General features: G+C 43.4%; 1 protein-coding gene across 1 annotated transcript in view; it reads right to left on the reverse strand.

Moving 5' to 3' along the window:
- The window catches only part of LOC135526149 (ALK tyrosine kinase receptor-like), a 759,574-nt gene that overhangs the window by 482,635 nt on the left and 263,433 nt on the right, over positions 1–13,506 (reverse strand). The window contains 1 exon segment of the mRNA XM_064954281.1: positions 872–1,027. Coding sequence (XP_064810353.1) covers positions 872–1,027 — 156 coding nt within the window.

The raw sequence follows: 13,506 nt of genomic DNA on the forward strand, positions 1-13,506 counted from the left end.
TTGAGTGGCCTGCCAGAGGCCGGATTCGAACCCGATCTAACATCTCTGAAGAGACCTGAAAATAGCTATGAAGAAACTCTCCCCATCCAATCTGACAGCTTGAGAGGATCTGCAGGGAAGAAATGGGAGAAACTCCCCAAATACAGGAGTTGCCAAGCTTGAAGCTCCATACCCAAGAAGACTCAAAGCTGTAATCACTGCCAATGGTGCTTCAACCAAGTAAAGAGTAAATGGTCTAAATACTTATGGAAAAGTCATATTTCAGTTTTTGCTTTGCCATTATGTGGTATTGTTTGTAGATTGATGAAGGGAAAAAACGATTTAATCCATTTTAGAATAAGGCTGTAACATAACAAAACGTGGAAAAGGTCAAGTGGTCTGCATACTTTCCGAATGCACTGTATATCAATAACACTCTGGAATTGAGTCTCAGTTTTCATGCATGTCGTGTAATATTCTAGCTGAAGGTTTCACCCAGTTTTAAAAGCATCTCTGGTTACCTTCAGTCTTGTTCCGTGTTGTCCTTTTGTGTTCTCCTAGTGTAGTATTCTAACATTGAAAACCTCTATTCCTGTATCACCACCGTAACCAAATGTCTTTGTTGAACCAAGGTTGTAAAACAAACACAAAAGCAGCTTTTCCAAAGAGTGATTCCTGAACAAGCACACAGCATTTCTGAAAATAATATTTGGTATGAGTGTTGGTTGTCACCTCTGTATGAAATACAATGTATCCAGTAGGTCCTGCTGAGACTGAGGCTGGCCTAATATGGACACTGTACTTCTGTATCATTTTAAAGTTCCTGAATGAAAGAGAAAATGATGTAGAAGGTACTTCCCCGGTTTCGGAGTTGCGATACCTTCATTCTTACCTTCCTCCCAGCCCTGTGTACTTCCTCCTTTCTTCTCCCTCCTCCCATTCCCCTCTTCCCAGTGGTTCTCTGCCGCCACCACGCTCCACGTGAAATCCGGGTTATCCTCAGGCTGCGGGTGGTCACATGACTTCCTGTTGCCGGGGCACCCCGTATCTAAAGGAAGATGATATACAGTCAATTCGCGGCATGTAGCTACTATGGGTGAACTGTGTCATAAATCAAAAACAGAATGGCTGCATCTCAAGTCTTGAGTGGCCTCCTTCCCCTTGCCAAGCACTGATCTGAAAATACAGGATGAAAGCAATATGGCTGGAGGTCCACTGTTGCACTCGGTCAGTTTAGATCAAGGAAAGGAGATAAGTAGAGGAAGCTGCATTCGAGTATTGAGATGTACCCCATGTAGAAGTGCAGAAGATGAGGAGCAGGAGGAGTATGAAGATCAAAATGAGAAGTATGTTTTCAAAAGAGAGCTATTCTGTAAAGTTTAAACCCATCTGTGACGGTTTATAATTATCGGTGAGACACACGGGCTATACAAATTATTGTTGGAAGTGAACACAAAGGCAACAGGCAACTGCTTCAGAAATAATTCAATTTGTAGCACACACTGAAACAATCCCTTCTCTGTAAGGTATTGCATAATCCACAAAGTCAAATTGCTGTTTTCCAGGGAAGGTTAGCATGCACCTATAGATTTTCAAACAATCTGCTGTTATTACAATAATAAACCATTCAGAAAAGTATCACTCAGACAGACACTTGAACAGAGGTGGCGCACACTCCCTCCCTCTTTCCCTACCTACATCCATCCATCCATAAATTCATTGTTCCCTCCCGAGAGGATGGCCACCAGCAGAGAAACAGAGATGTCCCTGTGGCTTAGGTAACTGACAATCTGTCTTTTGGAGTGCTCTATCAGTTTCAAATGGTTTCTCGCCATGGGTTATTGTACAAAAAAGCCCCAAGCCAGAGTGAATCTATCAGCCTATCATTCAATCACCTCTCAGGGGTCCTGGCTGGCTGGACGCTTTACACAACAACATGCTGTGGAGGAAGACACAAAACATGACCTCATAGCTGTAAAGTCTGTTAACTGAGGTGTTTCTTGTTGCATCATTGAACATCGTTAGATAGAAGCACATCCATAGATGTTTATCTTTGGTTCAGCATGAGTATGACTGTATACTGTGTGATATAAACTGTCCTGTATGCACTCGTGTTACAGATACAGGTATCTTGTGTGTGTATCCTGTGTGTGTATTTATTTTCTCTCCTTCTCCCCTCACAGGTGGCATTCATCATTCCCCAATCAGTCATCAATCAGTCGCTAATCAGAAGAAACACCTCCTCCTGTTTCCATTACCCTATCACATTCCCTTTCCCTTGGTTTAAAAACCCTGTCTGTTGTTTGCTCTAAAGTGCCATCTCTTTGTCAATCTCTCGGTAGTTCTCTGGTTTTGTTTTCACTACTAAATGTCACTTTGTCCCCCACCTGTGAGTATTGTTTTTGTTATGTTTGATGGTGGGAAAAGGGGGTACTAAGACCAGTCGCCCATGGGCATACACTACAAGTAGGTAAACTTTGTTTAAAAACACTAGTTAGAACTGGGCGGACCACCCACTGTATTTTTTATGGTTAGTTAGTTAGCTGTATTGAAGTAGGCTAGTCTAGCTTAGGGGTATTTTTGGATATTTGTTTCTTTCCTTGGGTCAAACTCAGACCCCCCCCCCCCCCCTGACTGTGTGTTTGCAATTAAACCCTGAGTGTTTGACGGTAGATATAAGTTGTCTGTGGTTATTTCGTTCTCACTGTTACTTTGTCAAAGGGATTTGTAACACTAGAGAGGGGATTCACAAGCCATGCAATTGGTGTAAAAATGCTGACTGACAACTTCTACCACACGGTAGTTAATTTATTCCCCTTGTGATTCACAGAATGGTGTGTGTGGTATTTATACCAAGTTGCTGTTACAGTAGGCCTATTGTGAATCCAAAAAAAGTGTTGTGTGGCCAGGAGCGTTTATGATCCGGAGTTCGGTATGGTACTCTTTTATGCACTGTTTGAGGACCATTGCATGACAGAGGTCACTTGGGTTTCACTCAACCATTTACCGGGCAGACTGTTTTTATGCCCCAAGTAAGGGACATTTACAGCATTGTTCCCAGGGGTACAAAAATATCAAAATACACAATGTACTTTCAGAGGTACACCTCATATGGTATCGTTCATACCATTTTAGGGTACATGGGCCGATAATCTAGTATGATGGTCCATTTCTGCACCCAATATTTTGAATTTAAAAAGGTACAATCATCACATACGCGCAAAAACCACCCATTATATTTCCCAGCGTGCTCTAAAGCAGGATCGTTTTTTGAATTGTTTGTTTCAATGTGTATTTTTGCGTGCACAATGATCTCATGCTCCATGAAGATAAATATCACATTTTTCTAAACTAATCCAATCTGTTGGATTATTGTTGGATTTATTGCACCCGTTAATAAGATGGTTCTTCCCGTTCAGATGGTTTAGGTACTTTCATACATTTTTCTTACCTTTACAGTTATTCTAAATTCAGGTGATTAAAAGTTAACCAATTTGGATATCCTAAATCTGCCTGGAATACAATCAGAATGACGTCACTTTGCAGGCCAGCAAAATGTTATTTGCCTGATGTGGCCTGCAAACCATGAGTTTCAGACCATTGTCTCGGAGTATAACTTGGCTGTCAAAGAATGGCATTATGGTATACACTGAGTGTACAAAACATTGGGAGCACCTGCTCTTTCCATGACACAGACTGACCAGGTGAATACAGGTGAAAACTATGATCCCTTATTGATGTCACTTGTTAAATCCACTTCAATCAGTGTAGAGGAAGGGGAGGAGACAGGTTAACTGACTTGCCTAGTTAAATAAAGGTATAATTTTTTTAAACAAATATTGGCAAATCGGCACCCAAAAATACCAATTTCCGATTGTTATGAAAACTTGAAATCGGCCCTAATTAATTGGGTGACCTCTAATATGTACCGACATTTGTTTTTCTCAAATCTGCGATCTTGACATAACACGATGCATGATTTACAACTGTCCCATTGACGGTACGCCAATACTTAACGTCCTGATTGATGTTGCTTCAATATATCCACATAATTTTCCTACGTCATTATGCCATCTATTTTGTGAAGTGCACCAGTCCCTCCTGCAGCAAAGCACCCGCACAAAATGATGCTGCCACTCCCGTGCTCCACGGTTGGGATGGTGTTCTTTGGCTTGCAAGCCTCAACTGGCCAAACAGTTCTATTTTTGTTTCATCAGACCAGAGGACATTTCTCAAAAAAGTACGATCTTTGTCCCCATGTGCAGTTGCAAACCATAGTCTGGCATTTTTATGGTGGTTTTGGAGCAGTGGCTTCTTCCTTGCTCAGCAGCCTTTTAGGTTGTCGAAATAATCCTTTTACTGTGGATATAGATAATTTTGTACCCATTTCCTCCAGCATCTTCAGAAGGTCCTTTTGTTGTTCTGGAATTGATTTGCACTTTTCACACCAAAAGTGACCTTCAGGTGTTTGGAAATTCCTCCCAAGGATGAACCAGACTTGTGGGGGTCTACAATTTCTTTTCTGACGTCTCGGCTGATTTCTTTTGATTTTCCCATGATAGTTTGTTAACAAGAAATTTGTGGAGGGGTTGAAAACGAGTATTAATGACTCCAACTTAAGTGTATGTAAATGTCTGTGTCACGGCATTTGTCTGTAGAAGGAGAGGCGGACCAAAATGCAGCGTGGTTGTTATTCATTGTACTTTAATAAAGAAAACTGTACACGAATAAACTAACAAAACAACAAACGTGTGAAAACCTAAAACAGTCCTATCTGGTGCAAAACACAGAGACAGGAACAATCACCCACAAACACACAGTGAAACCCAGGCTACCTAAATATGGTTCCCAATCAGAAACAATGACTAACACCTGTCTCTGAGAACTATATCAGGCCAGACATAGAAATAGACAAACAAGACATCCAACATAGAATGCCCACTCAGATCACACCCTGACCAACCAAAACATAGAAACATACAAAGTAAACTATGGTCAGGGTGTGACAGTCTGCCTTCAACTGTATATACTATGGAACGCCTTTTGGGTCTTTGCGTGTCAAAACAGATACAGTAGCATTGTCAAAGCTGTACAAAAGTAGGCAAACAATCAAACATTGGCCACGAATGACGTGTTTACAATACCACGTTGGTAATAAAGCATAATTTGTCCAACTTCTGGGATAGCTAGCTTTAGCTTGGTACCTAGCTAGCAACAATACAACCAGCCTGAAAACAGTGACCCATAGAAACTGCAGTGATTTTCATTATTCTTAGCAATGATTTAGGAATCCTTGTAAGTATTGTTGTTCGCCTATTGAAATGTAACTTCCGTTCATGAAAATAAATAGCTTGCCAGCTACTTAACCCTGTTGCCCTAAGCTAACATTATAAGCAGCCAGCTAGCTTCATCTGGCTAGTGAGGCTCGACCGGACCGTGTTGTGTTGAGAAGCTAGCCACAATAAGGATTAGCTACAATAGTGGACTTTGCGGTTTGCCTTCAAAATAAAAGTAAGTCATAGACAGTGATGCAAATGAATACAAATAGTAGAATTATACAACTTTTATTTTGAATGCTAAAGGCAAAGTCCACTAATCCTTATTGTGGCTAGCTTCACATAGATGGGTCTGACCACCATTAATCAAATAAGACCTGTCTTATAAATTTGGGTGATTTTAGATGACAGCTAGCTAACTACAGCAATTGAAACAGATGTCGTTTTGCAATGTTTTTGGGGAAGAACATTGTTTGCATCCATGAGCTAGCTAGTTTTTTTTAATGACCAGCACTGTAGGTAGGCGAGACAACTTTACCTGCATCATAGCATACGTACCGATGAATCGTTGTGACATCTGAAATACTAGTGAGTGTAATCAATGTGTAATAACTAGGTAAATTTTTGAACGCGTTAAATTATGTGATGTGCAGTCATATTCAGGTCCTGATTGGTCAACAAGCTTATTTGACACACAAAGACCCAAACGGCGTTCCATAGAAATCCTGGTTGAGAATGAAACAAATGAACGAATGAAAAACGAAAGAGCACAGCATGTGAAATAAATAGGTTTTTGATTATGTTTACTGGTAATGGTGACATACGTAAATGCCAACAAATAACTTTTTGGTCAGTGTGGTGTGTGTGTGTAACCTTTATTTCACTAGGCAAGTCAGTTAAGAACAAATTCTTATTTACAATGGTCAACGCTTGGCCAATTGTGCGCCGCCCTATGGAACTCCAAATCACAGCCAGATGTGATACGGCCTGGATTCGAACCAGGGACTGTTGTTACGCCTCTTGCACAGAGACACAGTGCCTTAGACTGCTGTGTCCATGTGTTTGTGTGCGTTAACACTTAAAAGGCCACTAAAATGTTAAATATCGGTTATCGGTATCGTATATTTTGGCAAGGAAAATATCACATCGGTCAAATGTCATATCGATGCATCACTAGTCTTAATAGTAAGACATCTAATTTAATGGTTAAACAAAAACGTATTACCTTTAAATGTGGAATGAACACAACCAGTTCACTGTGCACTAGCGCCATTTGATGAATGGAAAGAGACATCGGTTACAAAACACCCACACATTTTATGACATTGGGCGATACTTGACAGCCACATGGATACTTAAAAAAAAAACATGACACCAATGTGGGGGTGTTTGTTTAATCTGGAATATGCTTTTATTTTAATATATACCACTGTAGCAGTACAAATGCAATTTTTAAACAAATTGGAGAAAGGTTCAATTAAGAGTTATTTAAAGACCCCCACCCAAAGCTTGACTTTGTTGTATTTATGGGGACTCATATATAATTCAGATGGTCTGAGACCCAACTGAGCCCCTCGTAATTTGCACTCTGAGTGCGTCCCATATTGCACCATTTTCCCTAGTGTACTACTTTGACCAAGGCCCATTTGGCTTTAGTCAAAATTAGTGCACTATGTAGGGAACTGGTTGCAATTTGGGACGCATCCTCAGTGATTAGGTTAAATCAGTTGCTTACATTATAAGTAACAAGAGAGCCTCGAACTACCCTAGTCCAAGGTTAACTTTCATGTGAATGCCCCTTTGTGATAGGCTACTTTCCAGCTCAGCTAGTTTCTGTAAACTATTAGTCAGCTAATGAACACCACTTTGCCATGCAAGGCCATTTCAACCTTTTAACACGACATTGAATGCAGAAACGTAACATACTTGCAGAAATATATATATTTTTAACAGCATAAGCTGAACATTTAACTTTAAATGAAATTAAATGTATTTATAATGCCCTTTTTACATCAGCAGATGTCATATAGCGCTTATACAGAAACCCAGCCTAAAACCCCAAACAGCAAGCAATGCAGATGTAGAAGCACTTGATCCCTATCAGCATAAGGTGTACAAAACGCTACGTAGCAGGTGTCATTATTGGGTATAATGATCACATAACATACGTATAGTGTTCATATGTATAGATTGCATTTTGATTACTTTTACAGTGCTATTTGGTTGTTAATTGGATTTGTCCTGACGTTCTTGATTTTTGGGGAGGTTTTGTACTTTTAACATCAAATATAGATTTCTTAAAATCAATCCCATATACTATGTTCCCACAAAAAAGTTTATTAAAATTATCTTGTAATGCCAATATTGAAGACTATCAAATACTTCTCAAAGATGCCTTCTCGTATTCAAACTAGTACTAACTAGCATTAATGGTAAAAATGGCTGACAATTAAATAACGTGCCATAGAAGTCTGCAGCAGCCCGCAAGGTGTGTTGCAGTATATCGTAACTGTTAAAGGAGGAACCACTGCACCGGCTATACAATCTGTTAAACTGTGTACGCAACCAATAAACGTTGATTTGATTTATTATGTGATCACATGATAATGTGTCATAATTGTTCACATAAACTGATAACTGGCTAAATATAATTGTTATACAGGCTATTATGACGATGACCTACTTGTTAAGCATTATTCTCAGACAATTACAATATCTGACGTGGATAATGGATTGAGTGATGACTGTGAAGTCGGTTGTCATAAGCAAGTGGCAGCTGTCAAGATAAAACTGAGCCATATTGTAGGTCTTGTGTCATACTTAGCAATATGAAACTGGACCTTTCTTTGTCCTACCTCATCAAAAGCATTCTAGTCAGCAAATATTTCTCAATGGCTTTGCATTGACCATCTATTACATAATGGCTCTTGCAAGTCATTTGGTAATCAAGACACAACCTAGCAAATGCAAACCACCACAAACATTTTCTAAACGTTGATTCATAGTTGTGGGTGTCAATGTGCCATTGCTACTTTGTAACAACAACAAAGTCCTATTGTGACTTTGTAAAACATCGGACAACAGTTGAGTTATTAATAATGTTTGTCAAGAGACATAAACAAGTAGAACAATGGGTGAAATGCGAAGGGAACAACTCTGTGACAGACAAATCTCATTCACTGTCTGTAAAAGTCTGTTTCAGCTGTATTTTTCCACTTGGTATAGAAGTTCATCCATGCCATAATACATTTCCGGGTACAGTGTTAGCCTTAGATATTACATCAAAGCCATTATTTTCCGTGGTCCTTATACGGTTATAATGAATAACTTCTGATTATTCTCCAAATAAATAGCCTCTTTCTGGATCTATTTCCAGCCGCTGCTTTTGTTAAGTTGCTGAATGGTCTCTCAGCACAACATCCACCCATATTAATTATACTAAGGTTGCGAGACAGATGGCACTCTAATTTCTTCACAGTGCACTACTTTACACTCATCGGCTCTGGTCAAAAGTAGTGCACTATATTGTCACACCCTGATCAGTTTCACCTTTGTTTGTGATCGTCTCCACACCCTCCCGGTGTCGCCCATCTTCCCCATTATCCCCTGTGTATTTAGACCTGTGTTGCCAGTTCGTCTTGTTTGTTCAAGCTAACCAGCTCTTGCTTTTTCCAGTTTTTCTCGTCTCGCCCTCGTGGTTTTGACCCTTGCTTGTCCTGACTCCGAGCCCGCCTGTCTGACCACCCTGCCTGCCCCTGAGCCTGCCTGCCGACCTGTACCATTGCCTCCCTCGGGATTACTGACCTCTGCCTTACCCTGAGTCTGTACTGTTGACCCACCTCTGGTTTACTAACCCCTGCCTGCCTTGACCTGTCTATTGCCTGCCCCTGTTGGGATATTAAAATATATTATGTGGGCTAGGCGTCCCGTCAGCGGGACAACTTTCGGTGAAATTGGATGGCGCACAATTCAAATAAATAATCATAAAAATTATGGATAAACATTTAGATACATTCTAGGGTCTTATATCAGTTAACTCTTTTGGGATAGGGGGCAACATTTTCACTTTTGGATGAATAGCGTGCCCAGAGTGAACTGCCTCCTACTCTGTCCTAGATGCTAATATTATTATTAGTATTGGATAGAAAACACGCTGAAGTTTCTAAAACTGTTTGAATGATGTCTGTGAGTATAACAGAACTCATATGGCAGCTAGAAACCTGAGGAAAATCCAATCCGGAAGTGGGAAATCTGAGGGTTGTAGTTTTTCAAAGCTGTGAATACACAGTGTCTATAGAGTCAAATTGCACTTCCTACGGCTTCCACTAGATGTCAACTGTCTACAGAACCTTGTTTCAGGCTTCTGCTATAAAGGAGGGGCTCATGAGACCTGTTTGAGTCAGTGGTCTAGCAGAGTGTCTCAGGTTCGTGTGCTCCCAACAGAATTAGCTCTCGTTCCAGTGCTTTTCTTCAGACAGAGGAATTCTCCAGTTGGAACATTATTGATGTTTTATGTTTAAAACATCCTAAAGATTGATTCCATACATCATTTGACTTGTTTCTACGACCTGTAAGGGAACTTTTCGAGTTTTTGTCTGGACGTGCTCCTACCTCATGAAGATGGATTACTGGGCTGAACACGCTAACAAAAATTGGCTATTTGGAGATATGATGGACTTTATGGAACTTTATGGAACAAATCAGTGATTTATTGTCTAACTGGGATTCCCTTCTGATGAAGATCAAAGGTAAGTGAGTATTTATTGTGTTATTTCTAACTTCTGCTACCGGCTCACCGGTAGGAGTGAGTACTCTGGTGGGCCATATGGGGAACTTTTTTGCTTCCCCTACTCGCACCCTTTTTCATGTCATTCTTCTTGGGGAAACCAGTCCAAATCACTCCGGATCCTCATTGACTTGGGCCGATGAGAGGTTTTTGGACGTTACACTGGCTTCAGAGCTGAACATCCCCACTCAGCCCCTCTCCATTCCCGTGGATGTTAGAGCGTTGGACGGGGATCTCTATAGGTCGGGTTACCCATAACACCACTCCCATCAGCCTACGGGTGTCAGGGAATCACAGCCAGACCGTTCAGTTCCTGCTCATCAAGTCCCCCCAGATCCCTGTGGTTTTGGGATTCTCCTGGCTCCAGCAACACAAACCACTCATCAACTGGTCTAAGGGGTCCATCATGGACTAGAGTCCATTCTGCCACACCCATTGTCTGGCGCCGGCGCAACCTGCCCCGGGACGTCTTCCTGGGTCCTCGGAGGTGGTTCTGGATCTCTCCTCCATTCCCGCGGAGTACCAGGATCTCAGCAAGGTGTTCAGAAAGTCCTGGGCCACTTCCCTTCTGCCACACCGCCCCTATGACTGTGGGATTGACCTTCCATAGCACCACCCCAGGGGCATCTGTACTCTCTGTCGGGACCTGAAACCAAAGCTATGGAGGACTACATTGGGGACATCCTAGTTACTGGATTTATTCATCCCTCTCCCGCTGGCACAGGGTTCTTCTTCGTGGAGAAGAAAAGTCAATGACATGACTGTGAAAAACTTATCCGCTACCACTAATTTCCTCGGCCACTGTGTTTTCCAAGCTGGATCTACGTAACGCCTACCACCTGGTGTGGATACGAGAGGGGGACGAGTGGAAGACCACCTTCAACATGGCCAGCGGCCACTACGAATATCTGGTCATGCCCTTTTGCCTCACCAATGCCCCTGTGGTGTTCCAGGCTCTGGTGAATGATGTTCGCCACGACGTGCTGATCTGGTTAGTCTTCGTCTACATTGATGACATCCTTGTCTTCTCCCGCTCCCTCCAAGAACATGTGATCCATGTCCGGCAGGTATTCCAGTGGCTTCTGCAGAACCAACTGTTCATTAAGGCAGAAACGTGAGAGTTTGATTGCTCCACCATTCCCTTTCTGGGCTCCATCATCTCTGTTGGGAGTGTCAAGATGGATCCTGAGAAGGTGAAAGTGGTGGTGGATTGGCCTCCGCCTACGTCCAGGGTGCAGCTGCAACGCTTCCTGGGGTTCGGCAACTTTTATCGCTGCATTTCCGGGGTTACAGCACCCTGGCTTCCCCACTGTCTGCCCTCATCTCTACCAAGGTTCTGTTCACGTGGTCCCCCGCCACAGACCGGGCATTCAGGTACATTAAACATTGCTTCACCACGGCTCTGATCCTGGTTCATCCGGAACCTTCCTGTCAGTCCGTGGTGGAGGCCGATGCTTCGGACGTCGGAGGAGGGGCTGTTTGATTCCAACGTTCTGCCTTGGACCTTATGTTGCATCCCTGTGCCACCTTCTACCAGCGCCTCACCGCCACGGAGAGGAATTACAATGAGGGGAATCGGGAGCTTCTCTTGGTGAAGATTGCATTGGTGGAATGGAGGCACTGGCTCGAAGGGGCGGAACATCCGTTCATTGTGTGGACCGACCACAAAAACCTGGAGAATCTCTGCACCGCCAAGCGCCTCAACTCCTGGCAGGTGAGATGGGCCATGCTGTTTATCCAGTTCCACTTTTCCCTCTCCTACCGGCCAGGGTCCAAGAACGTCAAGCCGGATGCCCTGTGTCGCCGCTATAACCCCACGGCTACCGCCCCGGAGCCTGAGACAATCATTCACACCTCGTGCCTGGTGACGGCACTCAGCTGGGTTATTGGGAAACCGGTCCGGGAGGCGCAGCAGTCCTAACCAAACACTAGGGGGGGGGCAGATAGGCACGAACATCCGGTTGACGCTGTCCTCTCCGCGGTCCTAGAGTGGGCCCATTCCTCCAGGCTTGACTGGCTACTGGCAGACCCGAGGCTACTGGCAGACCCTTGCCTTTATGAGACAATGCTTTGGGTAGCCTACCATGGTTTCAGACATCGCCACCTTTGTCGCCGCCTGCACAGTCTGTGCATGGAACAAGACCCCTCGACAAGCTCCGGCTGGCCTTCTCCAACCTCTGCCGATCCCTCATCGCCCCTGGTCTCACATCTCCCTGGGCTTTGTCACGGGTCTCCCCCGTCTGATTACAACACCGCTATCCTGGCCATGGTGGATCGCTTTTCCAAGTCCGCCCACTTCATTCCTCTCCCCAAGAGACGGCCCAGCTCATGGTGCAGCATGTCTTCTGGATCCATGGACTGCCCGTGGACATGGTCTCCGACCGCGGCCCTCAGTTCTCGTCCCGGTTCTGGAAGGCGCTCTGCACCCTGTTTGGGTTGTCGGCCAGCCTGTCTTCCGGGTTCAACCCCCAGTCTAATGGCCAGTCAGAGTGAGCCAACCAGGACCTCAAGACCACCCTGCGCTGCCTGGTCTCTGCCAACTCCACCACCTGGAGCCAGCAGCTGGTGTGGGTGGAATACGCCTGCAACACCCTTCCCTGCTCTGCCACTGACCTATCACTGTTTGAGTGTTCCATGGGATAACAGCCCCCACTCTTCCCTGAGCAGTAAGATGTCGGCATACCTTCTGCCCAGATGTTTGTCCGCCACTGTCATCGCCCGGTCGGCCCTCCTCAAGACCACCTCCAGGTATCGACAACAAGCGGACCGCCATCGGACCGCGGCATCGTCTCGGGCAGAAGGTATGGCTATCCACCCGGGATCTGCCCCTCCTGGTGGAATCCCACAAACTCTTACACAGTAAATGGTGCTGCTCATTGACTGTAAACATAATTGATAGTTTATTGTTAACAGTGCAGCAATTTCAATGTAAATGGTTTGAATGTTTCTAAACATGGATGGTTATCCTGTGTGAATGTAAATGCTGTATCAATCTAAACAAGGTCGGTAAATGGTTCAGAATAATGTATTCACTAGTAGTTCCATAACCCTTTGCACTTGTATATGAGATAAATATGGCAGATTTGGGCACTGACCTATATTGGAATGCAGTGGTTTTACAGTATCATGCTATAAATTACATCAGCGCTCAGGCCCCATCCCAAAATTGGACAATTTAATTCAGTTATTTGTTGTCTGAGTGATGGACATGTATTTTGAAAGATCAGACATTCAGGATTAGAATAAATATCGCTTTGATGTCATACAAGCAAGCCAAACACCTGTCCAAACACCTGCACTTCACATTTCCATATTGTAAAACTCATGTCAAATACAATGTTAATGTTTCTGATCACTATGTTTGAGTTACAAGATGACATGGCGTAAATCTGGGTTTTTCTGAACAGATTGAGCCTGTTTGTCTACTTTTAGGAAAATTCAAGGCGTTACACGCACCTGAGCGTA

The sequence above is a fragment of the Oncorhynchus masou genome, chromosome 32, assembly GCF_036934945.1.
Source record: "Oncorhynchus masou masou isolate Uvic2021 chromosome 32, UVic_Omas_1.1, whole genome shotgun sequence".
In the NCBI taxonomy this organism is placed as follows: domain Eukaryota; kingdom Metazoa; phylum Chordata; class Actinopteri; order Salmoniformes; family Salmonidae; genus Oncorhynchus; species Oncorhynchus masou.